The following is a 27,127-nucleotide window of genomic DNA, read 5'->3' as shown; positions in this document are numbered from 1 at the left end:
CATTCCACTCGTTCTGCTACAGCCATTAACATGAGCCCGTCCTCCCCAATTAAGGTGCCACCAACCGCCTGTGCTGACGACCTCGGGCTGCAGCTGCTGGTTGGTGTTGGGAAGGATTGAGCGAAGTCTGCTGCTCATCAATGCTGGGCTGGTGACTTGAATTTGTCAAATGGAGTGTTACGGTACTCAAGAAGACTGAGGTAGCGGTCTCTCTTGTCTGCTTTTGCTTTGTCTATGAGTGATTTAGCAATCTAATCAGATTTTTCAGCAAGGCTTTAAGGGTAATGTGGGCTTGTGGTGATGTGTATGAATTCCCATGCGTTTGAGAAGGATTCAAACTCCTTTGAATTTGTAACAGGGGTCATTGTCAAATATTACAGTCTCTACGATGCCATGACTGGCAAAAGCTGCTTTCAGTTTGTGGATCACAGCTGTGGATGTGGTGCTGTGAAGATTGTTGAGTTCAAAGTCCTCATTGTTCCAGGTAAACAGGACAGTTGCCACGACCTGCCAGGGTCTGTCTGGGATACGGTGAGGTATCATGGGCTCTTTGGTGTTTGAGGGACGTCATTGAAGACAGGTTGGGCATTTTCCAACAATGTCCTCTATTTGTTTGCACATTCCAGGCCAAAACAAAATATCCCGTGGTCTCTGTTTGCACTTTTCCATGCCCATGTGTCCAGCATGGATCTTCACCAACATCTCTTCTCTGAGAGTGGCAGGAATTAGGATTTTCTCTCTCTTGAAAACAATTCCATTGATCTGTGACAGTTCATCACAATGGTTCCAGAACTGTAAGATGCTCTGAGGGAATTTTCTCCTCTCAGGCCATCCATCCTGTATGACTTTCCTCAGCTGTGTGAGTTGTATGTCCTTTTCTGTTTCTGCTCGGATCTCCTTCAGTTTTGTGTCACTAACAGGTAAGTTCCTGTACATAGCGTGCATCTACATGTCCATGCCTTCACTGAGGCTGCTGTCCTTGTAGGTAAGAAACTTCTACAGGCATGCTACAGGCATGTCTTTGCCTGGACTGTGAATGATTATGTAGTCGTACTTGAAGGATCATTCTCTGTAGCCTTGGTGGGGCTGCTGCTAGCAGTTTCCTCGTGATTGAGGGTTTGGGGTTTGTGGTTGGATTTGTGGTCAGATTCCACAATGGCTTGTCATCCATAGACATACTAATGGAAACACTTACGTCTGAGGTTGGGTGGTTCAAAGGCAATTAAATATTTTGTCTTGCCCATTCACCCTCTGAATGGCACACATACACAATCCATGTCTCAATTGTCTCAAGACTTAACCCGTCTCCTCCCCTTCAGCTACACTGATTGAAGTGGATTTAACAAGTGACAACAATAAGGGATCATAGATTTGACCTGGATTCACCTGGTTGTCTATGTCATGGAATGAGCTGGTGTTCATAATGTTTTGTACACTCAGTGGCCTACTTATCCCAAAACATCATTTTGAAATCAATTTTTCATTTAACTAGGCAAGTCAGTTAAGAACAAATTCTTATGTACGGCTTACCCTGGCCAAACTCGGACAGCACTGGGCCAATTTTGCACTGCCTTATGTGACTCCCAATCACAGCCAGATGGGATTCAGCCTGGATTTGAACCAGGGACTGTAGGAACCAGGGACCTCTTGCACTGAGATGCAGTGCCTTAGACCACTGCACCACTGTGGAGCCCATATGGCACATTAGTCATTAGTGCATAGGCATACATTATAATGCAGTACCATGTGCTTATGTACAATCATATTCTAGTCTAGTCTACACAATAGGTGTAATTGTAACCATCGTCACCTGTCGCTATTGTGTCTACTCGATTGTATGCCGCGTTCAAGTGCTAATCGGTACAAGGAAACTCGGATATTTCCAACCTCCTAACTGGTTGAAACGCAGCACGTGTATAACTACCTTCAGTTAGATAGTCGAACTTTTCCGAGTTTACGGTTTGCTAACTGGTTATAGGGATACATGATACTACATTAGTATCGACTAGCACGTGAACGCAGCACACCTCAAGAGTGGGCTACAGCGATGATGCTTAGGCTACGAGTGTGAGTGGGATGTAGGTATCTTGCCGCCGACATTCTGGTTGCTGGACGCACGTACTGTAGGCTACTGCGGTAAGGACGCAGCTTCTGGCTGGCTTGAATAAGCTGATCAAAGAGACTCACAGGAAATGTTGATTTCATTTTTAAAACAGTCTTTTGACTTCGATGCAGGCAGAGTGAACCTTTTCCACCTCTAAATGAATTATAGTAGATTATATAAACCCTCGTCGGCCGATGTTCAGGGAGTCGTGTTCGTGGGAGACGCATAAAATGATCCTACAAGACCGATCAAATGAAGGTTAAGGTTTAGCAAACAACACGCAACGGCAATTACACGTCTGGCAACCTCTAGCTCTGAGAATCTGAGTATGATAAGGTAAGACAAGCAAGGAAGGATGATGATAATATTGAGTTGTGGTGGCTATATTAACAGCGTCCTTTTAAAATAAAAAACATTGCGACTGTTTTGGATACCCTGATGATTTGTATTGTCTATAGCCACCGTCCTTATTAAATATTCATACTGGTAGGCTTTAAAGCAATTGATACATGTTGAATGGTTGTTTGCGCAGCGTAGCCGATTAAAACTCGGGTTCCGGGCTAATCATACATGCATCACCTATATAGCCTACTGTGCCCTATCAACCACGGCCTATATGAATAACATTGTTTGTTTGGTCAAGAATCTCTACTTCATAATATATCATGATAATGTCCACTATAACTATACCGTTTATGTTAACAAATGTAAGCTCTTTGTGGTTTAAAAATGAGGCTCTCTAAAATATATATATTTTAACTTGAGCACATAAAATACGACATTTGATTGAGCCCCAAAACACCAATCAAAATAGGTAGTAGATCGCTACATGGTTCACACACAGTGCCAGCCATTCAATCTCTCTTGTGGGCTCTTGCAGATATTGATTTGTAGCTTCATTTGACTTTGAGAGTCTTTGTACAGTAACGTCCCTTCCAAAACATGAAATGAGGTATTGCATAAATGTCTTCAATGATATATCTCTGATCAAATGTTTGTTTCTCCTCCTATGTTGTTTTATGTAGTCTGAACTGGCGTTACATGCCTGACAACCCTTGACAGAAATACTCTGAAGCTGTGTATCTGGATGGAGAACAATGTTGACAGCACTGTCACTGAATATTACTCCCGAAATACACAGCGCGTCATTACTTTGAGTGTCCGTTCTTCAGTCGTTGAAGCCTCCTTGGTACATAGAAGTTTGAAGATTGCACAATAGCTAATATTTAATCATCTGAAGGCTGCAACAATGATCCAGCAGAACAATAACAACAACTACCCATGCCTGGAGATGTCTGGCTCCCCCAAGGAGGTGCTGCAGAAGTGCCAAAGAAGCTATCTTCCCTTCACAGGACGCTTGGAGCTTGGGGACATGCCCTTAGTCAAGGGCCTTAGGGCCTGGGCTGCGTGCTCCAAGAACCGCAGGAGGGCAGCACCTCCCCCCAGGTCCCAAGGAACGTGCCCCAGGCCTGCAGATGTCTACCCATTGGGACAGTGGGGCAGGCTGGGTTATGGTCTGGGGCTACCGCTGGACTCCAACTATGCCTCCAACCCCAGACAGACAGGCCTGGGGGCACTGGTGACTGTGGCAACATTGAAGGCCTCTGAGGGAGGTGGTCAGACTCAGACACGTTGTCTGTTCCTCAAGACGGAGGGTGGAAGGTGCCTCTACTCCACGGGCAGCCCAAGGCCCTGCACTCAAGGTCCGGCCCCTCAGTCCCCCTCCACGCTGATGGGCAGTTGGCTGAGGGATAAAGTGGGAGGGGTCAGGGACTCCTCCACGGTTGGGAAAATGGGGGTGCGGGATATGGGAGGGGCCTCAGAGTTGTACCAGGTCAAATCGAGGTCAGCCCGGAGGTGGAGGACATCCTGCAAGCCTGTGGTTCCCATCCAGGGGAGAATACTCCAGAGCACGGAGGATTCTGGCGAGTGCACCCTGGAAGGGAGCCAGGAAAGCAGGGACAAAGGGGAGTTTCCCACAACTGGTCAGGACACTCTGAGTGGAAAACAAGACCGAGGGAATACTAGAAGCCCCAAATGCAGTCACGCTCAGACCAAGACCTGCATCCAGTGTCACGGGCGTAGAGGAGGGCAGGGGAGTAGTGGGGGTCAGAGGGAAGCTGCCTCTGTATGTGAGCAGGATCAGTCGAGCTGCGGTGTGGAGGGGATTAAGGAGAAGGAGGAGGGGAAAGTGCAGGATGGCACTGGCCTCACCCGGTCAAAGCCCTGTGACTCCTCCCTGCCTCCAGACAATGCTGACCCAGAAAACTGCAGCAGTGACATCGGGGACCGGGGAAAGCCAGACAGCCCACGCGCACAGGAAGGGCTGCATCCTGAAACCTCCCTCAACAAGGAGCACTTCCAGGACAAACTATGCGATGCAGACATCCATACTGGAGGCAAGGATGTGGCCAGTGGTATCATGAGACATGTGGAAGACTTTGATGGCATGGTGGGTGCTGTGATTGGGTTTGTGGATCATATCAAGTCCGCAGAGTGTGATTCTGAGAGTCTAGGGGGGAACGGGGGGATAGCTGAGGGGGAGCTGCCCAACAGGTGGATCGATGTTCAAACCTCAGAGAGACACTGCTGCTCTGAGAGAGGCTGCCTCAAAGCCTGCTCCATTCAACTACCCAGCCCAGCAGGGGGCAGCATTTCAACTGCTACTGATGAGACTGGCTATGGTCAGATAAATCAGGAAAGTAAATCAGATAGTCAATACAATAAGCTTTGTGTGAAATGTCTGCCAGAAGAAAAATATCCTGTGGCAGTGGATAAAGAGGTATTACAGAAATCTGTGCATGGCCTCTGTGAGGGAGAGGAGGGGATCCAGTCAACAGCATCAGAAATTAGGGAACTCTGTGGGGAGCATGAAGAGATACTGCCTGAGGTCAGGAGCACAGACGATGAGGCCAGGCTGGTAGGGGGAGACATCACATCCCAGAGAACTGAGCGAGGGCCTCACTGGGCAACGGAGGAGCATGAGTCCGAGGAGACATGTAGGACGGAAGAGAGGTGTTTTTCAGATTTACCAGCTACCCTGACTGAGGCCGTAGGAGGAGGGGGGTGGAGGGAGGCAGGGACTGGGCAGTTTAATTCCCTTTTACGAGCCTCTGCTGCTGCTGGCCCTGCTACCTCTGTCACACACTCGCCGCCTAATCCGGCCTCCTCAGGAGCCATGGCAACAGGCCTCCCTGCTCCAAATGGGGGGCAGACAGACGCTGGAGGTGGGGCTCTGGTGCCTCTGCTACGGAGCCCAGGGGAGCAGGAGTGGAAGAGGGCCTGGGACGAGAGCAAGGTGGCCGCCGACGGGGGGTTCCTGGATGGGGGGCCGGAAGCGGAGGATGACTTTGGGCTTTTCATGCAGGCAGAGGAGCAGCCGCCCTGGGACGACCGCTTCACTGCATCACCCCTAGTGCCTTCTGGGAAAAGTGAGAGTGTTGGTAAGTCCCTAGCTTACCGCACCTCAGAAATGTGCTTTGAGCCATGTTAAAGACATCCAGACACAACACACACGCAACAGAAACTTCTAATGACTATCACATGCTCCAGTTAGATTATGCAAATGTAACAGAGGCAGCAGTAATGTGAACAGTAGTGGTAACTCTCTTTGTTGTGTAGACGCGGGCATGTAGACGTGTTGATCCCGTTACTAATCAGTTAGTCAGGACTGACCTGGATTCTTGAGGGCCCTCTCCCCAAACTCATGTGAAGGTATTAATTATTTAAAGCGCTGCCGGGAATGTAGTGCTAGTGCTGTCGGCTTTGAGATGTAAGCCGTCTTAGCCTCAGGACATGGGGCTCCATGTTTAAAGAGACAGAGACCCAGGCAGGCAGCTCCTCCGGGATTTGGACCACGCAGGGTGACAGCCCATCCATCCAAACGTTCCATCCCCATGTAACCTCAAAGACAAAACTCCTAATCATTAGTGTCTAATAGCAATATAAAAAGTATAATAGTTGTTGTCAGGTAAAGCAGTGGCACTTGCATGGGCTTTTAACCAAGGTGTATAAATCAGGTGTTTAATTAATGACACTCCACAAAGTTTCAAAAACAGGTTATAGAAAAGAAAAACAGGTCCGCTACCAGAACAAAGTACTTTATTTGTTGCCCATTCAGGTCATTTGAATGAGGACGGTATGCGAACTAGCTGTCTATTTGGAGCATACACCAAGTCCCTGCACTTTAAGGTCAACTCAGTGCATGGAATACAGATCATATAGAATCAATAGAAACTAGCTAGTGTCTAACGATACATTTCTGATGCCCTCTTAATGTTCCCATGCAGCACTTGAAAACCATTCCATCACCAACGAGTCTACCCATTGGACCTCAGGTTGGACAGACAGCTCATTCCAACAATCGGAGGATGCCTGGACAGCCTTCCCAAAGGATTCAGAGGGAGAGGAGCAAGACACAAGAGGACAGTGGTGGCCCACAAATGCTGTGGAGAAGACAAGGGGCAGATTCTCTGCCAAGCAAAATGTGGTAGGCCTTTAAATCTTTCCTCAGAAGTGACTACAAAAGTCCAGGAGTCAACTTCTTGCATTTTCCTATATCTCCAGGAGAACATGGGACTGAAATAATCTTTCATTATTTCCATCTTTCAGAACAATGTGTTTGTGGAGTCCTTCCCGTCACTGTCTACTCCCCTGTATGATCGTGATGCTGTTCCCATGCTCAGCAAGCTCCTCAGAAGCATCTTGGATCATGAAAGCTCTGCAGAGGATCATGGGTAAGTGGGTCAAGAGACCACAATGATATTTTATTCAAATCCAGCTCTGGGAATGATTTGGAAGTTTGATCCTGTATTAGCAGAAACTCCGACTCATATTTCTCCTCAGCTCGGATGTTAAGTCCGTTAGAAGCATAATCTGGAATCTTTACAGTTCTACAATTCATGAAATCGGAATGATAAGGAGCATTCTGAGATGGCTGTTATATATATTGCCATCTAGTGGAAGAAATGATGACCTTCAAGATAACACCAGAGATAGCGTGAAATGTCACCACCACCCAACAACGACCCTGCTGTTTGAACCCACAACTAGAGATAAGCTGCATATCAGACAATATTTCATGCACTGAATCGGTATTGGTTGAATGATAGATTCACCATGATTTAATAGGCTGTGGAGTTATTCATAACTGTGGCGTGTGCTTCTTCCATTCATTTACTTTGCATGTCTTTGTTTTGTCCTTGTAGCTTACTTGATGGGTTCCATGACCTGAACAAGATGTTTGGCTTGAAATATAAGAGGGCAAATGCTGTTTCCCGTGAACGGCTTCTACAGTCGCTACATTTGGGCCAGTGTAACACGGTGCGTATTTACATCTGTAGTCGGTGTAATGCATGGTTAAATGGGATAATAGGCCTACTCTGTTTCCTGTTATGGGGCAGAAATGATCCAGCCTCAACTTAAAAAGCTATACTGTCACCATGACAAATGCTACAGCATGTTCAATCAAACTGAATGTATAATGGGTCATTCGTCATAGTATGACATGGTCATTTGACTGTTATCTGCACTGGCGCTCGGATAACAAGAAAATTAGATCACGATAACAGTTCATGTAAATTTTAGAAGAGTCATCATTTGTTCACCTCTGCAGGAAAATATGACTGGGCACCGAGCAGCCAACTACAGTCCCTCTCTTGGCCTCCCCTCGTCCAGTCAGCATGCACAGGCCTGTGGGAAGGGACGGTTATCTTATGATGTCAACAAGAACATAATGGAATAACCAAGATTTCAACGTTCCCTGACTGTCAACAACACATTGTCTTTACTACGCCCTTCTATGCCGAATCACTAATGGGTCTCGGTCTTCATCTCCATGGGGAGAAATAACAAAACATTTCACAAGATTCAGAACTGAGGATGATCTCTCCTTGGACTGACTGGACCGGCTGACTATATGGTGACCCTTGATAATGCCCTGTTTTGCTTTACATTCCCTGGAATTGGATCAATAGATGCATACCTGTGACAAATTGGACAAAATGAAGCACAAATTATTATTTTTGTCTCACAGATATTCCTAAAATACATGCAAATGTTTACATTCTTATTCATCTAATTCTTAGGGACTCTGAAATGTTAAAGTAATTTATGTTTGTCAGGAGAAGTGGATGTCTATACCCCTACCCCCCCTTCGTTCACTCCCACCCTCTTTCCCACACACACGGACTTGGACACAAACACACACTATCCTCTCCCATCATGTGGTCTGGCTCAACTGTGCCAGTGACAACTCTGGAGCAGAATATATACTGTTGTTTTAGCTAACATTGGAGCTCACGTGGATCACAGCTCCTTTTCTTATTATCTCAGTAAATAATGACCATGTTTACTGAAATGATTACCTTTTAAATTGGGATGTTTCTGGCTGTCAGMATTACGTTGTTTTGTGCTGGCAAAGAGAAAGTGTTATTTTACCAGTACAAGTTTGTTTTAGATCACACACGCAATCATGTCATATTAAGATTCTATTTTTGGGGGGGAAAACCCTGGGCAACTCAGTAGGCCTACAGAAAATGTATTTGATGTTTGTCATTTGTACATAATTCCAAGGAAAAAGACAGATTTTCTGAGTTGTTCAAACTGATAAAAAAAAAATAGATTGTCAACTTGTTAATTGATGTAATAAAATTACACGGTGATTGCTGTTTTCCATCCTCAAAGCTTTTGCTAATGTTATTACTGTATCATTTCTAGAATTACCTAAACGGTCATCTTATTTGGGTGTCTGACACAATACTCACTATAAACCAAAACGGCAACAAAATAGTACTCTACAGGCTACATGTGTCAGTCAATTAGAATGGTGTACCGGCGCTAGAATAAAGTATCACGGGTCAAAGGGAAACCACACTGGCAAATCAACACTTACAAGTGACATACTTTGAATTAGCACACCATTACCACTGGCAAGACTGCAAAGTAAGCCTTCAAGTCATTACCCTGAGACTGCTAATGATGAAAACTAACAGAGCAATGCTATTCTCAGTTTATGCCCACTCTAACCTTATGGACAAGTATGTCCCCTACCAGAATGGCATATTTGTGACTTCTCCAATGATGATGACAGGTAAGGGGAGGTCATGGACTAGATGCTGGTCAGGCCCGGATTACCGAACGGGCACGTGCCCCGGGGCCCCTAACCGCCAGTGGGCCCCCAACCGACTGGAGGAAATTTGCATTAAAACTGCACAATTTTCTCTCAGCCTCATGGCAAAATGTGAAGAATAGCATGAGATGAGCTATAAAACAGCACATTTTTCTCTTTGTCCCATGGCACAATATGTAGAATTGCAGGAAATTTGCTTTAAAACTGCAAAATGACCTCTCAGCCTCATGATCAAATGTGTACAATAGCATTATAAAACTGCACATTTTTTCTCTCTGCCCCATGGCAAAATGTGTTGAAATGCAGAAAGTTAGCTGTTTTCCTAAAAGAACATCTGTTTTGCGGGCACCGGGGTTTCAAATACAATAGTCCAGGGCTGTCTGTGGTGCTGAATTGGTTAACAGGAACTTGCTGAGTCAGAGGCTCTGTTTTCACCAGATAATGTGGCATTGATTGTGTTATTGTGAAAATATGTGAGTGGTCTTAGATTACCTTTTGGCACGCTATCAAATAAAGTCAACAGGGCGTTTGCCTAATCCGCACTGTGCACATTGCCCTGCTATAGTTCAGTGCATGGTTGGCAAGAAGAAAAACATATCCTGGTGTTGCTGTTTTCTTCAGCATGTGATCCGATGGCTCCCCTAATCACATGTATTAGTTTCACATAAAAGCTCAAGGTGAAGCAATCTCTGTCTGCAATAACTATATGAAGCCATTATGGACATATGAAACTAGGAGGGTGAGGTGATATGCTCTAGTTCATTTCTGGTCCTTTGGCCTCACTTTAGTGAGCACAAACCTGAGACTGACTGGATAATTTAGTCTATAGCTTCACCTAGGGATTGTTGGAGCCTTTTCCCTATCCGATTTTGAAAACCCCAAAGAGAACCCTTGGTGAAAAGGGGAATAAAGGGGGAAGAAAATTAATTGTGTTGTAGCCCTCCTCACTGTTTCTGGATCAGGTCTTGGTCTATTTTCTGGGGCTTATTCAGAAGATTAAAACGTTGATATCGTTGCAGATAGAAATACAACGTAAAAGACCAAGAACATGCGGTTATCATTAGGAACAGCAGGGAGCAGTGTATTCTCAAAATGTTTATCTGCAGAGTTCTAGGCGTTTGAACACACCCCTGTCAAACTTGTACCAGTGGGGTGGAGGACAGCCTTAACTTAAAACTTGAGGAGACGACGGGGCCACGGAAGTAGGCTACAAAGTAACAGTTTGGCGGATGACATTGCAAGCGGAAAACGGGGGAAATGTCTTCGGGGTACAAATCTTGGATACTGCTTACAGGTTTTATACTATTCTATGTTGCTTATCTGTTGCTTGGAGCGCTCGTTTTCTCCACCATCGAACGGCCGGTGGAGAACCAACTGAAAAGTGACATACAAGTCCTGAAAGAAGAGTTTCTCAACCAAAGTTGCGTCAATGCAACATCACTTGAAAACTTTTTGGAGAAAGTTTTACAAGCCAATAAGTATGGAATATCTATCCTTCCGAATTCTTCTGCGAGTTCAAATTGGGACATGGCTTCCTCTTTGTTCTTTGCCAACACTTTAGTAACGACAGTCGGTAAGTAAATAGCCTATACTTGTCTTTGTTAGGCCTACATCGTTTCAGTTTTGTTTCGGTTGGTCCATATAAGACAAATCCATATAGACAATTCTAAACCATTTAAGTGCTAATATTGCAAGATACTCAAGGAAACACTTATTGTTTACAGATTACAATTGCAGTTCCAACTGGGCATTTTTTTGTATTCCGTGACCAAAACATGCCACGCATCAATGGGACCTTGTGATTTTCAGGTAGCCTTGCCCCAGTATCAGTGCGTTAATAAGGAACGGACCCCTTTTTTTTTTTTTTTTTTCGCCTGAAATGACATACCCAAATCTAACTGCCTGTAGCTCAGGACCTGAAGCAAGGATATGCATATTCGTGATACCATTTTAAAGGAAACATGTTGAAGTTTGTGGAAATGTGAAATTAATCTAGCAGACTAACACATTAGATATGGTAAAAGATAATACAAAGAAAAAAACATGCGTTTTACTCTTTTTACCATCTTTGAAATGCAAGAGGCCATAATGTATTATCCCAGCCCAGGCACAATTTAGGGTTTGGCCACTAGATGGCAGCAGTGTATGTGCACAGTTTTAGACTGATCCAATGAATCATTGCATATCTGTTCAGAATGTTGTATCAAGACTGTCCAAATGTGCCTAATTGGTTTATTAATACGTTTTCAATTTCATAATTGTGTGCACTCCTCAAAAAATAGCATGGTATTCTTTCACTGTAATAGCTACTGTAAATTGGACCGTGCAGTTAGATTAACAAGAATTTAATTTTTGTTACTTACAACCTCATGCTAATCACATCAGCCTACGTTAGTTCAACTGTCCCTCGAGGGGACACCGATCCCGTAGAGAAGGGGTGGGCAATTCCAGTCCTCGAGGGCCTGATTGGTGTCAAAGTTTTGCACGAGCTAACACACCTGACTCCAATAATCACCTAATCATGATCTTCAGTTCAGAATGCAATTTGATTAATCAGCTGTGTTTGCCAGGGATGGATAAAAAGTGTGACACCAAGCAGGCCCTCGGACTGGAGTTGCCCACCCCTGCCGTAGAGGTTAGTTATTAGAGCAGGGATGGGCAACTGGCGGCCCTCCTTTTTGAAGACCCTCAGATCAATTTCCACTGACTCATTCAGGGTCTCAACTTACTGTTGCAAGTTAGAATAGTTGACTGACTACACTAAACAAGGTACAATTTCCAAATGTGGTTGTGCATCAGCAGTTTGACTCAGTCACTGATATAGTGAATCAATTAGCCCAGGTCAGCTAACATCTTTTAGATAGCTAAATTAGTTTAGCGGCTAGCTATCTAAAAGATGTTATCATGGTTGAATTACTGGCCGTGGGGCCCCCGTTGATTTTGTAAGTTAGTCTCACTCAGACATAATTTCTCTCCACACTATGACTAGTGTAGAATTGCAGGAAATTAACTGTAAAACAGCTAATTTGACGCTCCACCCCATGCCGAAATGAGTAGAATTGCATGAAATTAACTCTAAAATGTAAAAAAATCTCTGTCAAGGGGGGAGTCACTAAGATGTTTTGCGAGCAATGTGTGGGGGATATGGATGTGGGTGAGCATCTACGGCCTCATGATGAGTTCAGATTTAAGTGCTTTTGAACGGGGTATGGTAGTAGGTGCCAGGCGCACCGGTTTGTGTGAAGAACTGCAATGCTGCTGGGTTTTTCCACACAAGTTTCCTGTGTGTATCAAGAATGGTCCACCACCCAAAGGACATCCAGCCAACTTGACACAACTGGGAAGCATTGGAGTCAACATGGGCCAACATCCCTGTGGAATGGTGTTCCTAATAAAGTTTTTGAGAGGAATGGGAGATTTAACTTCCGTGTCAAGGTTAGGCTTTTTTCGGGAGAGGCTTTATTACTGCCACTTTTAGTGAGCTTGGTATACAGCCGGATGATAGGGAGACGTTTATTATGTTCAACATAGGAGTGCCAAGCACAGGAAGTAGCTCTTTCAGTAGTTTAGTTGGAATAGGGTCCAGTAGACAGCTGGAATGTTTCTAGGCCATGACTGTATTTGGTTACCGTGTCGAGATACAGGATATTTTCTTTTTTTTAAACTAGTGTCTCCATTAATCTGAGGTCCTGGCAGTTCTGTGCAGACTCGGTGCAACTACATTTTGGAGAAATATGCATACACTAAGAGGAGTCCGTCATTTTGTTTTCTAAGGATCATGATGTTGTCCTCGAAGTTCACTTGGGGGGAAGGTACAGATATTTACAGGCTATACATTGCCTTGCATTCCTATTATTTGACCATTTATCTGTAGTTTTTGGGTAGATGCCCGTGCAGTGGAGCTCATATGATATTGAGTTGCAATGATATTTGTTTTCATAGCCAGCTAACACGTTTCCTGTTGTTGTCCTATTTCTACCAAAGCAATTCATTTTCGAAACTGTCCTAGTGGGAACGAAGCAGCTAACATCTGTAGTTTGCCTGTCAGGCAAGAAAATGAGAGTTAGAGGCAACATTGTGCTTCGCTCACAACGCTGTCACATGATCATCTCCCTCCCTCCCTACAAAGACAAGCAGCTAACTTTGTTTGCCCATCAAAATAGATGAGGAATTATTCTAAACCTGTTTAGCTAAATTGCACATAGTGTCATCTTTTAATATTTTATTTTCTACATCCTAAATAAATAAACAGTGGTTGATGTGTTGAATTTATAAACTTGTGCCACATACTTTGACTTCTTACCATCTATGGAAAGTCATCTGACTATGGGTCTTGAAGTGTGTGTACCCTGTATAGCCTTTATGGTTATAATCTGACCCATCTATGAACATATTCATGAATGTCTTTTTGTGTACTCTCTCCTGTCTGATTATCCATCAGTCTGACACACTGTACATATGCACTAGAGGTCGACCGATTAATCGGAATGGCCGATTTTTAATTAGGGCCGATTTCAAGTTTTCATAACAATCGGAAATCGGTATTTTTGGACACCGATTGTATCTTTTTGTTATTTTTTTGACACCTTTTTTTAACTAAGGACGTCAGTTAAGAACACATTCTTATTTTCAATGACGGCCTAGGAACGGTGGGTTAACTGCCTTGTTCAGGGGCAGAACGACAGATTTTTACCTTGTCAGCTAGGGGATTCGTTTTTGCAACCTTCCGGTTTCTAGTCCAACGCTCTAACCACCTGCCTTACATTGCACTCCACGAGGAGCCTGCGTAATGTTAACTTTTTGGTCCAGCAGATCCATGTCCAGATAAAGCATCTGGGGTGAAAAAGTTGAGTGAGGACAAAACTAAGATGTTGGTAAACTTGTTAAATACAGAGTTGGATTAAATGGTTATTAAAAGCGAAAAGTTTGGCAGGTAGTCAAGTAGAAACAAACAGCACAGCAACAGATCTACGGACGACACAATCTCCATTGCATTGCACACTGCCTTATCCCACCTGGACAAGAGGAATACCTACGTGAGAATGCTGTTGATCGACTACAGCTCAGCCTTCAACACCATAGTGGTAGGTAACACCTCTGCCACGCAGATCCTCAACACCGCAGACCCTCAACATGGGGGGGGGTCCTGTTGACCCATGGAGTGGCCACTCACGTCTCCAACTCAATCATCAAGTTTGCTGACGACACAACGTTGTTGGCCTACAGGGAGGAGATGAGTGCCTTGGTGGAATGGTGCCAGGGAAATAACCTCTCCCTCAACATAAACAAATTGAAGGAGCTGATCGTGAACAACAGGAGACCGGAGAGAGGGCACACCCCCATCCACATCGACGGGGCCACAGTGGAGAGGCGCAAAAGCTTCATCGACGTGCACATCACTGACTACCTGATAGTCCCTTCACACAGACGGCGCAACAGTGCCTCTTCAATCTCTGGAGGATGATTCAATGTGTCTTGGCCCCTAAGACCCTCATGGACTTCTACAGATGAACCATTGAGAGCATCCTGTCAGGCTGTATCACCACCTGGTACTGCAATTGCACCGCCCGCAACCGCAGGACTCTCCAGAGGGTGGTGCGGTCAGCCCAATGCATCATCGGGGGCACACTGCCTGCCCTCTAAGACATCTACCCTAAAGGGAGAGCATACTACACAAGGAAATTCTCAAAGCTGCTAATGAGAACCTTGATGACCTTGTACCTAGCCGGTGGGGATTCCGGTGGGGTGCCCCCACCCAGGCAGTGGCCGTGCTGGCAACACTAGCTGCAGTAACCCATGGGGAGGGGGTCACACTCGGACATTCAGAGAGGGGGTATATTATTGTGACCCTAGTGGCACAAAATCAAAGTCGGACTGCATGGAGATGCTTGGGAATATGGTCAATACGGGTGACCGTATTGTGGGTGTTTCAGGGAAAAGGTGTACATTTGACCTCCATCATCTAGGATGTGACAATGGTGAATAAAATCTCTAAATTTCTGCCTATTTTTTGCGCGGTCTTGCAGGCCTTCTCTTGCAGCTGCAACTGCAAGTGCATTTGTAAATCAAAGATCTATCTTGAGTTGGGCTCTGGGTTGGTGCAATTGTTGAGAAAGTGAGCTTATGGTTGTGTGGGGGTATGGGTTGAGTGTGTGTGGGTGTATGTGTGTATCCCACAACTGTTGCGAAGGAGTAAAAGATGTTAGGGACAATAGAGGATGATCCACAGCTATATATAATACAAATGGAGGTGAGGGCGATGGAAATGCATTTGGCAGTTAATCTACTTCAATTCGGTAAATGGCACTGTGTGCTCTTTTCAAAGGATGGATCCCAGTCGGTTATGGGCTATGGGATACAGGGGGTCGAGGGTGGTCTGCCGGGCTTTGGGATGACAACCCAACTCGGGATGAGGAGGGCTTTTAGCGGGTGGAATAGTAGGGACCAATTGGAGGTTTACTTAGTAGAAATGCAAATATCATGGTACCGCTTTATGGACACTCAATCATCATGTTACTTTTTAATGGTACGTTTACAAACATATATTTTGATAAAAAGAATTGAAAGTTGTGTCTCATTATGATAGGTGGTGAAATGAGTATAGCCAGTTACAATTGTAATGGCCTAGCAGATAATAAGAAAAGACAATCAGTATTTACCTGGCTAAAAGAGAAGGAATATAATATCTATTGTTTACAGGAAACCCATTCAACAGTTTTAGATGAAGTTTTGTGGAAAAAGAACTGGGGGGGCGAAATATACTTCTCCCATGGGCAAAGAAATTCAAAAGGGGTGATGGTTTTAATTAACAATAATTTTGATCCAAATGTGCAAATTGTCCAAACAGATCCTCAAGGTAGATGGGTTATTTTAAATATGTTATTGGACAATAAACAGATATGGCTTATTAACCTATACGGTCCGAATAATGATGATACAAGCTTCTTTGAAAATATATATAAGAATTTATCAACTCTACAAGCAACACTAGACTCTATTATTATGGTGGGAGATTTTAATACGGTCTTAAATACCTCTATGGACCGGAAAGGAAATCACACTACAAACTATCACCCTCAGGCATTTAAGGAAATCATGGATGTCATGGATATATTGGAATTAGTGGATATATGGAGACTTAAATACCCTGACCTAGTGAGATATACATGGCGGAGGCTTAATCAAGCTAGTCGTCTTGATTACTTTCTTATACCATTCTCTCTGGCACCAAAAGTTAAAAAAAGTGTTGATAGGGGACAGAATGCGGTCGGATCATCACATAATTGGCATATATATTACTCTTACAGAATTTCCACGTGGGCGAGGATATTGGAAATTTAATCAAAGCCTACTAGAATGTAAATTGTTTAGAACTAGGACAGAAGAATTTATAACTGACTTTTTCAGACATAACATAGGTACAGCAGATCCCCTTATTGTATGGGACACTTTTAAATGTGCCTTTTAGAGGCAATGCAATTCAGTACTCATCTATAAAACAAAAGCAATTTAGATCAAAAGAGGCCATATTAACAAAGGAAATTGAAGGACTAACAGTACAGTTAGATAGCAATAAAAACGGTACTATAGAGGCACGGAATAAGTTAGAGGAAAAACAAAAATAAATGGAGGAACTTGTTCAAGAAAGATCCAGTGTAAGATATTATAAAAATAAAGCGAACTGGATGGAATATGGGGGAAAATGCACCAAATTCTTTTTCAATCTTCAATATAGAAATGCTACCATTTTTTTATTTTATTATTAAAACCTGTTACAAATGATGGAGTCACGCATGATTCACCAAATGATATTTTGAAAGAGGAAGTAAAGTACTTTAAGAATATGTTTTAATTTCAGGCTCCTCCATCTCCACTAACTGAAACTAATTGTATGGATTTTTTYCCTAATAATAATGTAAAATTAACATCTGTACAGAAAGWCTCAYRTGAAGGCCAAATTACAGAGGAGGAWCTGCTTGATGCAATTGGGGCCTTTAAGGATGGGAAAACTCCAGGGCTGGATGGCATACCAGTGGAAGTATACAAAACTTTTTTTTGATATACTCAAGGGACCATTTATTAGCTTGTTTTAACGACTCCTATATAAATGGTAGATTATCAGACACGCAACAAGAAGGTCTGATATCATTATTACTGAAACAGGACCCAAGTGGTATATATAAAGATCCAGTCCATTAAAAAAATTGGAGACCTCTTACACTTCAGTGTTGTGATGCAAAAATCCTAGCAAAATGCTTGGCACATAGAATTAAAAAAGTATTGTTAGATATTATTCATCCTAATCAGACAGGTTTTTTACATGGACGATACATTGGAGATAATATAAGACAAGTACTGGAAACAATAGAATACTATGAAATATTGGGGACACCAGGCCTGGTTTTCATAGCTGATTTTGAAAAGGCTTTTGATAAAGTACGACTGGAGTTTATATATAAATGCCTAGAACATTTCAATTTTGGGGAATCTCTTATAAAATGGGTTAAGGTTATGTATAGTAACCCTAGGTGTAAAATTGTAAATAATGGCTACATCTCAGAAAGTTTTAAACTATCTAGAGGAGTAAAACAAGGTTGTCCACTATCGGCATATCTATTTATTATTGCCATCGACATGTTAGCTGCTAAGATTAGATCAAACAATAATATTAAGAGATTAGAAATCCGTGGCTTAAAAACGAAGGTGTCATTGTACGCTGATGATTCATGTTTTCTTTTAAAACCACAATTAGAGTCTCTCCACGGCCTCTTAGAGGATCTAGATATTTTTGCTATCCTCTCTGGATTAAAACCAACCATCGGATCACTAAAAAATGCACATTTTACATTACCATGTAGTTTACCAATTAAATGGTCTGACGGAGATGTGGACATACTCGGTATACAAATCCCAAAAGAAAGAAATAATCTCACTCCAATACATTTTTATAGAAAGTTAGCAAAAATAGATAAGATCTTGCTACCATGGAAAGCAAAATACCTGTCTATTTGTGGAAAAAATCACCCTGATTAACTCTTTAGTTATATCACAGTTTACCTATTTGCTTATGATTTTGCCTACACCTAGTGACCTGCTTTTTAAATTATATGAACAAAAAATGTTCAATTTTATTTGGAACGGCAAGCCAGATAAAATGAAAAGGGCCTATTTATATAACGAATATGAATTCGGTGGGCAGAAATTATTAAATATTAAAGCATTAGACCTCTCACTAAAGGCATCAGTCATACAAAAGTTATACTTAAATCCAAACTGGTTCTCTAGTCAATTGGTACGAATGTCTCATCCTATATTCAGGAAGGGCCTTTTTCCCTTTATTCAGATTACACTTGCTCACTTTCGGTTGTTTGAAAAGGAAATAATCTCCAAAATATCTTTATTTTTTAAACAAGCCTTAGAAAGTTGGTTGCAATTTCAGTTTAATCCACCTGAAAGGACGGAACAAATAGTACAACAAATATTGTGGTTAAATTCAAATATACTAATTGATAAAAAAGCTATATTTATCGAAGAAAAAAATTAAATAGAAAAAAGGTATAATTTTTGTGAATGATATCATAAATAGGACTGGTGGAGTTACGTCACACATGCAGCTAACACAGACATATGGAAATGTCTGCTCTACCCAAAATTACAACCAAGTAATTGCAGCATTACCACAAAAATGGAAGAGGCAAGTAGAAGGGGAAAAAAGTAAGGAACTTGTATGTCTGCCCTGTATTAAAGAACATAAATGGTTAAAGAAAAGTGTGATAAATAAAAACATATACCAATTTCATTTAAGGACCAAAAAACTGACAGCTGTGCCATATAAATTGCAAAATAGTTGGGAAGAGATTTTTCGATGTACCCATTCCATGGCACATGGTTTATGAATTGATACGCAAAACAACGCCAGATTCAAAACTTCGAATTTTTCAATTTAAATTACTATACAAAATTCTTGCAACTAATAGAATGTTATATATATGGGGGATACAATCTTCCCAGCTCTGCAGATTCTGCTGTGAGGAGGCAAAGTCATTAGATCATTTATTTTGGTATTGTCCATATGTAGCTCGTTTTTGGTCACAGGTCCAGGAATGGCTGAAGAATTGCAACATTTGTCTAGAACTAACGCTACAGATAGCAATACTGGGTGATTTGAAAAGCCATAGTCAATCAATCAATAATATAATAATTATTTTAGCAAAAAATATATTTTTTATTTACAATCTGTAGAAGCTATGAGAATAGGAAGGTTAAATTATTTTGTGAAACAGCACAGTTGAAAAATCTATGGCAAATAGAAATCCGAAATGGATGATGTTGAGAGATAGATGGGAGGGGTTGAATGGAGCTGAAGGGTGGGACTAATAACAAGATAAACAATGTAAAGCATACGGGATCTGTAAAATGGATATAGGTTCGGAACTTTTGTGAAATAGCAYAGTTACAAATAGAAATCAAACTGGATGGACATCAGAAATAGAGGAAGGACTAAGAACAAACAAGAGAGAACTATTGTAAAGTAGACTGTGTCTGTAAAATGTGTATAAAATGTATAAATTGAAGGTAAAAGCAGAAGTGTTTATTAGTTTACTCCAATTGGGGGATCGGCGTTAGGGTTTGCGGGGAATAATAATAAAGGTATATTCTTTAAAAAAAGTATGTATGTCTATATAGTTATGTGTATGTATATATGTGTATATGTATGCATGCGTGTATGGATATATATATTTACCAAAAAAATATGGGGGATTGGAAATGATGCAGACAATTACATTGGAAGCAACATTCTTTCCGCAATATTAAGCTGATCCACCCCTGATACACCAGCACCTGGTGTATCAGGAAGGCCGAGACTATCATCAAGAACCCGAGCCACGGCCCGCTACCATCTATAAGGCAGAGACAGTACAGGTGCATCAACGCTGGGACTGAGAGGAGCTGGTTATCAGTCTATCTCCAGGCCATCAGACTGTTAGTCACCACAAGCCGGCCTCTGCCCAGTACCCTGCCCTGAACCTCAGACACTGTCACTAGCCGGCTACCACCCGGTACTCTACCGTGTTCCTTAGAGACTGCTGCCCTATGTACAGAATCATTGAACACTGGTCACTTTAGTAATGTTTACATACTGTTTTACCAACTTCATATGTGTATATACTGTATTCTAGTCATGGCTCATCCTATATAACTACTGCTATACACACTTTGAATGAATCTGGTCTAGATCCGTATAGATTGCATTAGGATTAGTGTTATTTGGTTTGTTAATTGGGTTTGTTCCGACATTTCTTGATAGTGAGGAGCTAGTAACATTTCCCTGCAACCGCTATAACATCTGCTAAACTGTGTACGTGACCAACCAACTTTGATTTGTATTGTGACCGTGTTCGCTTTGTCTCTGGACATTATTTGGCTATGGTATTGTATTACCTAGGCATTCCTTTATCCCAGGGCTGTTTAACTTTTTTCTTTCCATCAATTGAGCTGTTTTTGCTCTCGTTTTTAGTTAGGTCAAATCTAATTAAAATGCAGCAAATGCTATTTTAAAATGCGCTTTTCCCTGTTCATACAGGGCCATCTGCAGAAGGATAGGGTTGTTGTGTAAAATTTTGTTCAGCAATATGTAGTATTGAAAAGCAAGCGACGCTCCCTTTCATCAACCTTATTTTGATTTATTGTCACATGTGAGTTCCTTTGTGTGTAGTGGTCTGCATGCTATATTAGGCTAAATATGAGTTCCCCTCTTACTCTCCAGGAGACTAACATAACTTGAGTATCTCATTAAATGAACACAGAGTTTGACCTGACAGGGCAGTTCTAACCTGAAGTAGTTTTTTAATTTTTATTACAAATCAAATAAAAGTTTATTTGAGGATGGTGCTTGAGACCTCTTTGGCATTGTGTTGTGACAAAACTGCACATTTTTAGAATGGCCTTTGGCACAATGTGCACCTGTGTAATGATCATGCTGTTTATTCAGCTTCTTGATATGTCATACCTGTCAGGTGGATAGATTGTCTTGGCAAAGGAGAAATGCTCACTAACAGGGATGTAAACAAATTTGTGCACAACATTTTAGAGAAATAAGCTTTTTGTTTGTGTGAAATTTCCGGCATCTTTTATTTCAGGTCATGAAACATGGGACCAACACTTTTACATGTTGCGTTTTTTTTAATGTATGTGGACACCCCTTCAAATTAGTGGATTCAGATATTTCAGCCACCTTTGCTGACGGGTGTATAAAACCAAGAACACAGCCATGCAATTTCCATAGACAAACATTGGCAGTAGAATGGCCTTACTGAAGAGCTCAGTGACTTTTAAAGTGGCACCGTCATAGGATGCCACCTTTCCAACAAGTCAGTTCGTCAAACTTCTTCAGGTTGTTAGTGATGTGCATGCCGAGGACCCTCTCCACAGCAGCCCGGTCTGGATGGGGGCGTGCTCACTCTCCTGCTGTCTCCTGTAGTCCACGATTAGCTCGTTTTTGTTGAGTGAGAGGACTTTCTAGAATGTCTCTTTTTTTGGTTGGAAAAGGGAGGCAGCTTAGCTTATTAGTCAAATGCTATTGTGCTGTGTTTGCTTGTATGGGATCCTAATAACTTCTATACACTTGCTCTTGCTCTTTTTTTCTCTCTCTCTCATACTTTCTCTCCACCCTCCCCAGGATATGGGCACACTACGCCCCTGTCGGACACGGGCAAAGCCTTCTCCATCTTCTACGCCCTGCTGGGAGTGCCCTTCACCATGCTGGTGCTCACCGCCTGCGTCCAGAGGCTCATGCACCCGGTGACCTACGGGCCCATCAGCATGTGCCGCCAGAGGCTCGGCCTGGACCCACTCGCCGCCACTGCCGTCCACTTTGCCATCCTGCTGCTGCTGGTGGTGCTGGGCTTCTTCGTGGTACCCGCCGTGGTTTTCAGCCACATCGAGGACACCTGGTCCTTCCTGGACGCCATATACTTCTGCTTCATCACGCTGTGTACCATCGGCCTGGGCGACTACGTGCCCGGCGAGAAGCCCGGACAGAAGTTCAGGTCGCTCTATAAGATCTCTGTGATGGGTGAGTCATGAACTAGTCTGTGTTTGATAACAGGGCGTGGCACACTGACACTGCTCAGACTGATGTCATATCAATTCTGTGATACTCATTACTCATTCAACTTAAATATTGGTGTTCATGATGTCGTGTTAGAATTGTTTGCCTTGAAGTCTCTTTCCTATGACTAGAAAACCAGGAAATAATAGTGTGAACAGTGACGGAATGATTGGGTGGAGTTTGCATCATTGTTTTAAGCACATAGGAATAAGTGGACTTGACAGTTTTGACCATGTGCAGACACTTGAGTGAAGTGGGAGATGCTCGGCCCAACCACCTCTCCAGCACTGAGATAGCTAGACCCTCTGGTGGAATATGGTCCTTTGTCTCAATGAGACCGCAGAAACGTTCACATCTCGGATGTGAGAAATGTCGCCTTCTGGGTGCTTTTTTTAAGAACTACTAAATACTGTTTCGTTTTAGCTTTTTAAATGTGCTTATTATTGTAAGATATATTTGAAATATTCCTAATTTGAAGATGAGAGAGGAAAGGACGCCTCTGCTCTACATTGTGCTCAATGTCTAGACTTCTTATGGGCCAAATGTCAGGAGATATTAGTTCAGAATGATGACTTGGCGTGACTTTCCCGATTTTTAACCTGGCTCAGCTGATGAAAGAAAATGTATGCATTCCTTATCCCTGTGTTGACCATAGGCATGAAATTCTGATACTGCATATATGTAATAGGGTTTATCGTTTTGAGTATATTTGTAGAAGTCTGAGGAGGCCCTCTTGTGGTTTTCAGGAGGAAACTAAACGGTGTCGCGCCACTGCCCCCTCCATGTATCTCACAATGTCTGTGATTTGGTTGGTATACTGCATGTGTGAGTTTGAATTGGGCTTCTTGTTTTGGGAAGAGTGCAATGTGTGGTGTGATTGCTCTCATCTTAAGGACATGTTGCAGTAGGTGGTGTGGTATCGTTAACTCCCATCTACCACACTTGTACTGGGAGGGATTTCATATTGTCACATGATATTTTATCAGAGTCATGCTCTTAGTTTAAGGTATAATTGAATTACTCTTTTATTCTCTCTCAAAATAACCTCACTGTTTAGAGCCTAGTGGTGTTTGTTATACTGCCATTGTGGTGGCTGGCTCTGTGGCGTTGTCTCGGGGTCTGCACGCGCGTTGTGCTTCAATACGCAACTTGTTGCCTTGTTTTAGGGCACTGTGTTTTGGTTGATCATGTCACATGACCTGGATTTAAACTTTTATTTAAAGCTTGTTCATCACACTTTCCACTTTAGATTTTTTTTTTTTACGTCATATGGTCCAGCACCATCCTCAGATGATTGATGAGAATTACACCCAAAATTAAAGCAAAGGTTCAAATCTATGTCATCTGACATGATCAACCAAAACCCAAACTATGTAGGCCAGATCCTCCTGATTGGTTGTTCTCGTTTCCTAGGAGGATTAGCAACTACTAGGAAATAGGTTGTTTTGCCCATATTGGAATACACTTTTCCTGTCAATACCCTACAAAGCCTCCCGAGTGGTGCAGCGGTCTAAAGCACCGTATCCCAGTGCTAGAGGCATCACTACAGACCCGGGCTCGATCCCAGGCTGTGTCGCAGCCGGCCACGACCGGGAGACCCATGAGGCGGCGCACAATTGGCCCAGCGTCGTCCAGGTTAGGGGAGGGTTTGGCTGACCAGGTTGTCCTTGTCCCATCGCTCTCTAACGACTCCTTGTGGCGGGCCGGGCGCATGCACTCTGACTTCGGTCACCAGTTGTACGGTGTTTCCTCCGACACATTGGTGCGGCTGGCTTCCTGGTTAAGCGAGCATTGTGTCAAGAAGCAGTGCGGCTTGGCAGGGTCGTGTTTTAGAGGACGCATTGCTCTCGACCTTCGCCTCTCCCAAGTCCGTATGGGAGTTGCAGCGATGGGACAAGACAGTAACTACCAATTTGGATATCTCGAAATTGGGGAGAAAAACGGGTAAAAAGTACATATATATATACCCCACAACATGGCATGACAGAATTTAAGTCACAAGGGAGGTGTAAGTCTACTCTGCTTATTGACCTGCACTGAAACAAATGAACCCTGATTTGGCATAAAAGCATAACTGTATCGTGAGGAAGCCTGTTGAATAGTTGGCCGCCTTGTCCATCAGGAATGCACCACGAGCACACCAGTGTGGTGAGTTTGTGCTTTGTGAGACAAGTGACTTATGTCCATGTATAATGCGTCTTCCCACAGCTCAAGGAGCTGTTGAATTAATGTTGTACTCTCTGTCCTCTGCAGTGTACCTGTTTCTAGGGCTGATGATGATGTACCTGGTCCTGCGTGCCTTCCACCGGATGGCCGACCTGCATGGCCTGACTTCTTTCTTCCAGCTCCCCCACTGTGACGAGGATACAGAGGAGGATAAGGAGCCAATTATCGAGGCCGGCCCTGAGGACCAGCATGAGGCAGAGGCCTCGGCCAAGCCCCTGGATCCAGCCTCCCAGACCTCCTATAACACCATCAACCGATAAGGACTCACTTCACTCTGGACCGTTCTCCTTTACATCAGTCAGGTCAAACAGCTAAACAGTCACTGTTTTACAGCAACACAGGGGATGAGTTGACAACCTGACCATACATAGGCACCAAAGACTATCGTTACTGCTGTGAGGCAACTCACGGCTCAGGTCAGACCTTCCTGCTACGACAGCTCAACTGAACCAAAAAGAAACAGAACTCTACAGATGCCCTAGTGCACCCAGTTAACAATTGGCAAGGGTTGTTCGTCAAGGTGGGAGAAGGTTGTTGTTCCATAACCTGTAGAGAACACTTCTGGTTGGGACTGATGAGGATTATTTGTCACTTTTTGATGTTGTTTCAGACCAAAATATATATAGGTTTATCATATACCGATATTTTCTTGTGGATGTATTTTCATGTACCTTTTTGTGGTTTTAGGTCAGGGTTGATCAAGGAAAGTCATACAGAAATATCGGATGTTTCAAAATTAAACAAACTCATTATAGTGGCCATCTTTGAAAGACTTTGTTGCCCCTCCCCAGTAATTAAGTGAAAAGCCATTGCTTGAGACTTTGTCTTGAGTCATATGATGGAGCACATTCCCAGGACCCCCCCATGGCTTTGTTTTTGCCTGTTGAATAACATGATCGTGTGTTTCAAATACATTAAGTATATCATCTGAAGGTTAACAAATTTAGGGAATAAAAGGATTGGGGGAAAAAAACATGTATCTGTGTTCTGACGTGTAGTTGTCTAGAGTTAAATATTAGGATTTTCTGTCATTGTGAAAGTATGTACTTTAGCATGTATGAAGTTTGTCCATCTTGAACAATGTAGCAACTGACAATGTAATAACAGCCAATAATGTAATAGCTTTTTAATTTATAATTTAATAAATGCTGATAATGTAGATTGCTAAAGTTTTTGTGCATAATGTAATTATTACATGATGCATTGATTATCACATTGAAGTGGGTAACTTATGAATGTAATAATTTTAACCAATGTAATAACAAAATTACTCAACTAAATTCACTCTTGCTTTTTCATTAATATCAAGTGTCATGCTTCAGTAATAGTGGACCTCACGCCACACCACACCACATTCCTGAATCCTTATTTGATATTACTAAAGGTATGTAATTGGCCAGTTCATTAAACCAGGGGACTAATGTTGGAAGGCCCATACTCCTGTTTCCCAGCAGACATAAATGGGGAGGTCGTGGCATTTGAATTCCAACACACTTAGATATGACAACAGTTTGGGACTGTATTATCTGTTATATCTACACAAGACCAGAACATACAGTTGAAGTCGGAAGTTTACATACACCTTAGCCAACTACGTTTAAACTCAGTTTTTCACAATTCCTGACATTTAATCCTAGTAAAAATCACTGTCTTAGGTCAGTTAGAATCACCACTTTATTTTAAGAATGTGAAATGTCATAATAGTAGTGATTTATTTCAGCTTTTATTTCTTTCATCACATTCCCAGTGGGTCAGAAGTTTACATACACTCAATTAGTATTTGGTGGCATTGCCTTTAAATTGTTTAACTTCAGTCAAATGTTTCGGGTAGCCTTCCACAAGCTTCCCACAATAAGTTGGGTGAATTTTGGCCCATTCCTCCTGACAGAGCTGGTGTAACTGTCAGGTTTGTAGGCCTCTTTGCTCGCACAAGCTTTTTCAGTTCTGCCCACAAATGTTCTATGGGACTGAGGTCAGGGCTTTGTGATGGCCACTCCAATACCTTGACTTTGTTGTCCTTAAACCATTTTGCCACAAGTTTGGAAGTATGCTTGGGGTCATTGTCCATTTGGAAGACCCCTTTGTGACAAAGCTTTAACTTCCTGACTGATGTCTTGATGTTGCTTCAATATATCCACATAATTTTCCATCATGATGCCATCTATTTTGACGTGCACCAGGCCCTCCTGCAGCAAAGGACCCCCACAACATGATGCTGCCACCCCCGTGCTTCACGATTGGGATGGTGTTCTTCGGCTTGCAAGCCTCCCCCTTTTTCCTCCAAACATAACGATGGTCATTATGGCCAAACAGTTCTATTTTTGTTTCATCAGACCAGAGGATATTTCAACCAAAAAGTTTGATCTTTGTCCCCATGTGCAGTTGCAAACCGTAGTCTGGCTTTTTTATGGCGGTTTTGGAGCAGTGGCTTCTTCCTTGCTGAGCGGCCTTTCAGGTTATGTCAGTATAGGACTTGTTTTACTGTGGGTATAGATACTTTTGTACCTGTTTCCTCCAGCATCTTCAAGGTCCTTCGCTGTTCTGGGATTGATTTGCA

General features: G+C 42.7%; 2 protein-coding genes across 4 annotated transcripts; both read left to right on the top strand.

The window, feature by feature from the left end:
• The first annotated feature begins 1,715 nt into the window (after window positions 1–1,715).
• On the top strand, window positions 1,716–8,787 carry LOC111982791 (uncharacterized). Of its 3 annotated transcripts, none has more exons than XM_024014384.2 (6): window positions 1,736–2,136; window positions 3,130–5,547; window positions 6,394–6,593; window positions 6,716–6,840; window positions 7,312–7,426; window positions 7,719–8,787. In XM_024014384.2, exons 2-6 carry the CDS (start codon window positions 3,354–3,356, stop codon window positions 7,845–7,847), a joined length of 2,763 nt encoding a protein of 920 aa, XP_023870152.1. In that variant the 5' UTR covers window positions 1,736–2,136; window positions 3,130–3,353; the 3' UTR covers window positions 7,848–8,787. The 3 variants fall into 3 exon arrangements, with proteins under 3 accessions (XP_023870153.1, XP_023870152.1, XP_023870151.1); XM_024014383.2 differs by having other exon boundaries at window positions 1,736–2,440; XM_024014385.2 differs by lacking the exons at window positions 7,312–7,426; window positions 7,719–8,787 and adding an exon at window positions 7,064–7,272 and having other exon boundaries at window positions 1,716–2,440.
• A 1,148-nt stretch (window positions 8,788–9,935) lies between these two features.
• On the top strand, window positions 9,936–25,850 carry kcnk6 (potassium channel, subfamily K, member 6). The gene is made up of 3 exons (XM_024014382.2): window positions 9,936–10,806; window positions 21,913–22,308; window positions 24,598–25,850. The coding sequence occupies exons 1-3, from the start codon at window positions 10,491–10,493 to the stop codon at window positions 24,828–24,830; spliced, it is 945 nt and encodes a 314-aa protein (XP_023870150.1). The 5' UTR covers window positions 9,936–10,490; the 3' UTR covers window positions 24,831–25,850.
• Window positions 25,851–27,127: the final 1,277 nt, after the last annotated feature.

This window comes from Salvelinus sp. IW2-2015, linkage group LG22 (genome assembly GCF_002910315.2).
Source record: "Salvelinus sp. IW2-2015 linkage group LG22, ASM291031v2, whole genome shotgun sequence".
NCBI classification, from domain to species: Eukaryota; Metazoa; Chordata; class Actinopteri; order Salmoniformes; family Salmonidae; genus Salvelinus; species Salvelinus sp. IW2-2015.
This window is presented reverse-complemented; position numbering and strand designations above follow the sequence as displayed.

Coding starts and splice junctions, on each gene's coding strand:
- kcnk6 (XM_024014382.2), top strand. CDS start 10,491: ATGTCTTCGGGGTACAAATCTTGGATACTGCTTACAGGTTTTATACTA. Junction 10,807..21,912: donor CACTTTAGTAACGACAGTCG/GTAAGTAAATAG, acceptor CACCCTCCCCAG/GATATGGGCACACTACGCCC. Junction 22,309..24,597: donor CTATAAGATCTCTGTGATGG/GTGAGTCATGAA, acceptor TGTCCTCTGCAG/TGTACCTGTTTCTAGGGCTG.
- LOC111982791 (XM_024014384.2), top strand. CDS start 3,354: ATGATCCAGCAGAACAATAACAACAACTACCCATGCCTGGAGATGTCT. Junction 5,548..6,393: donor TGGGAAAAGTGAGAGTGTTG/GTAAGTCCCTAG, acceptor GTTCCCATGCAG/CACTTGAAAACCATTCCATC. Junction 6,841..7,311: donor AGCTCTGCAGAGGATCATGG/GTAAGTGGGTCA, acceptor TTGTCCTTGTAG/CTTACTTGATGGGTTCCATG.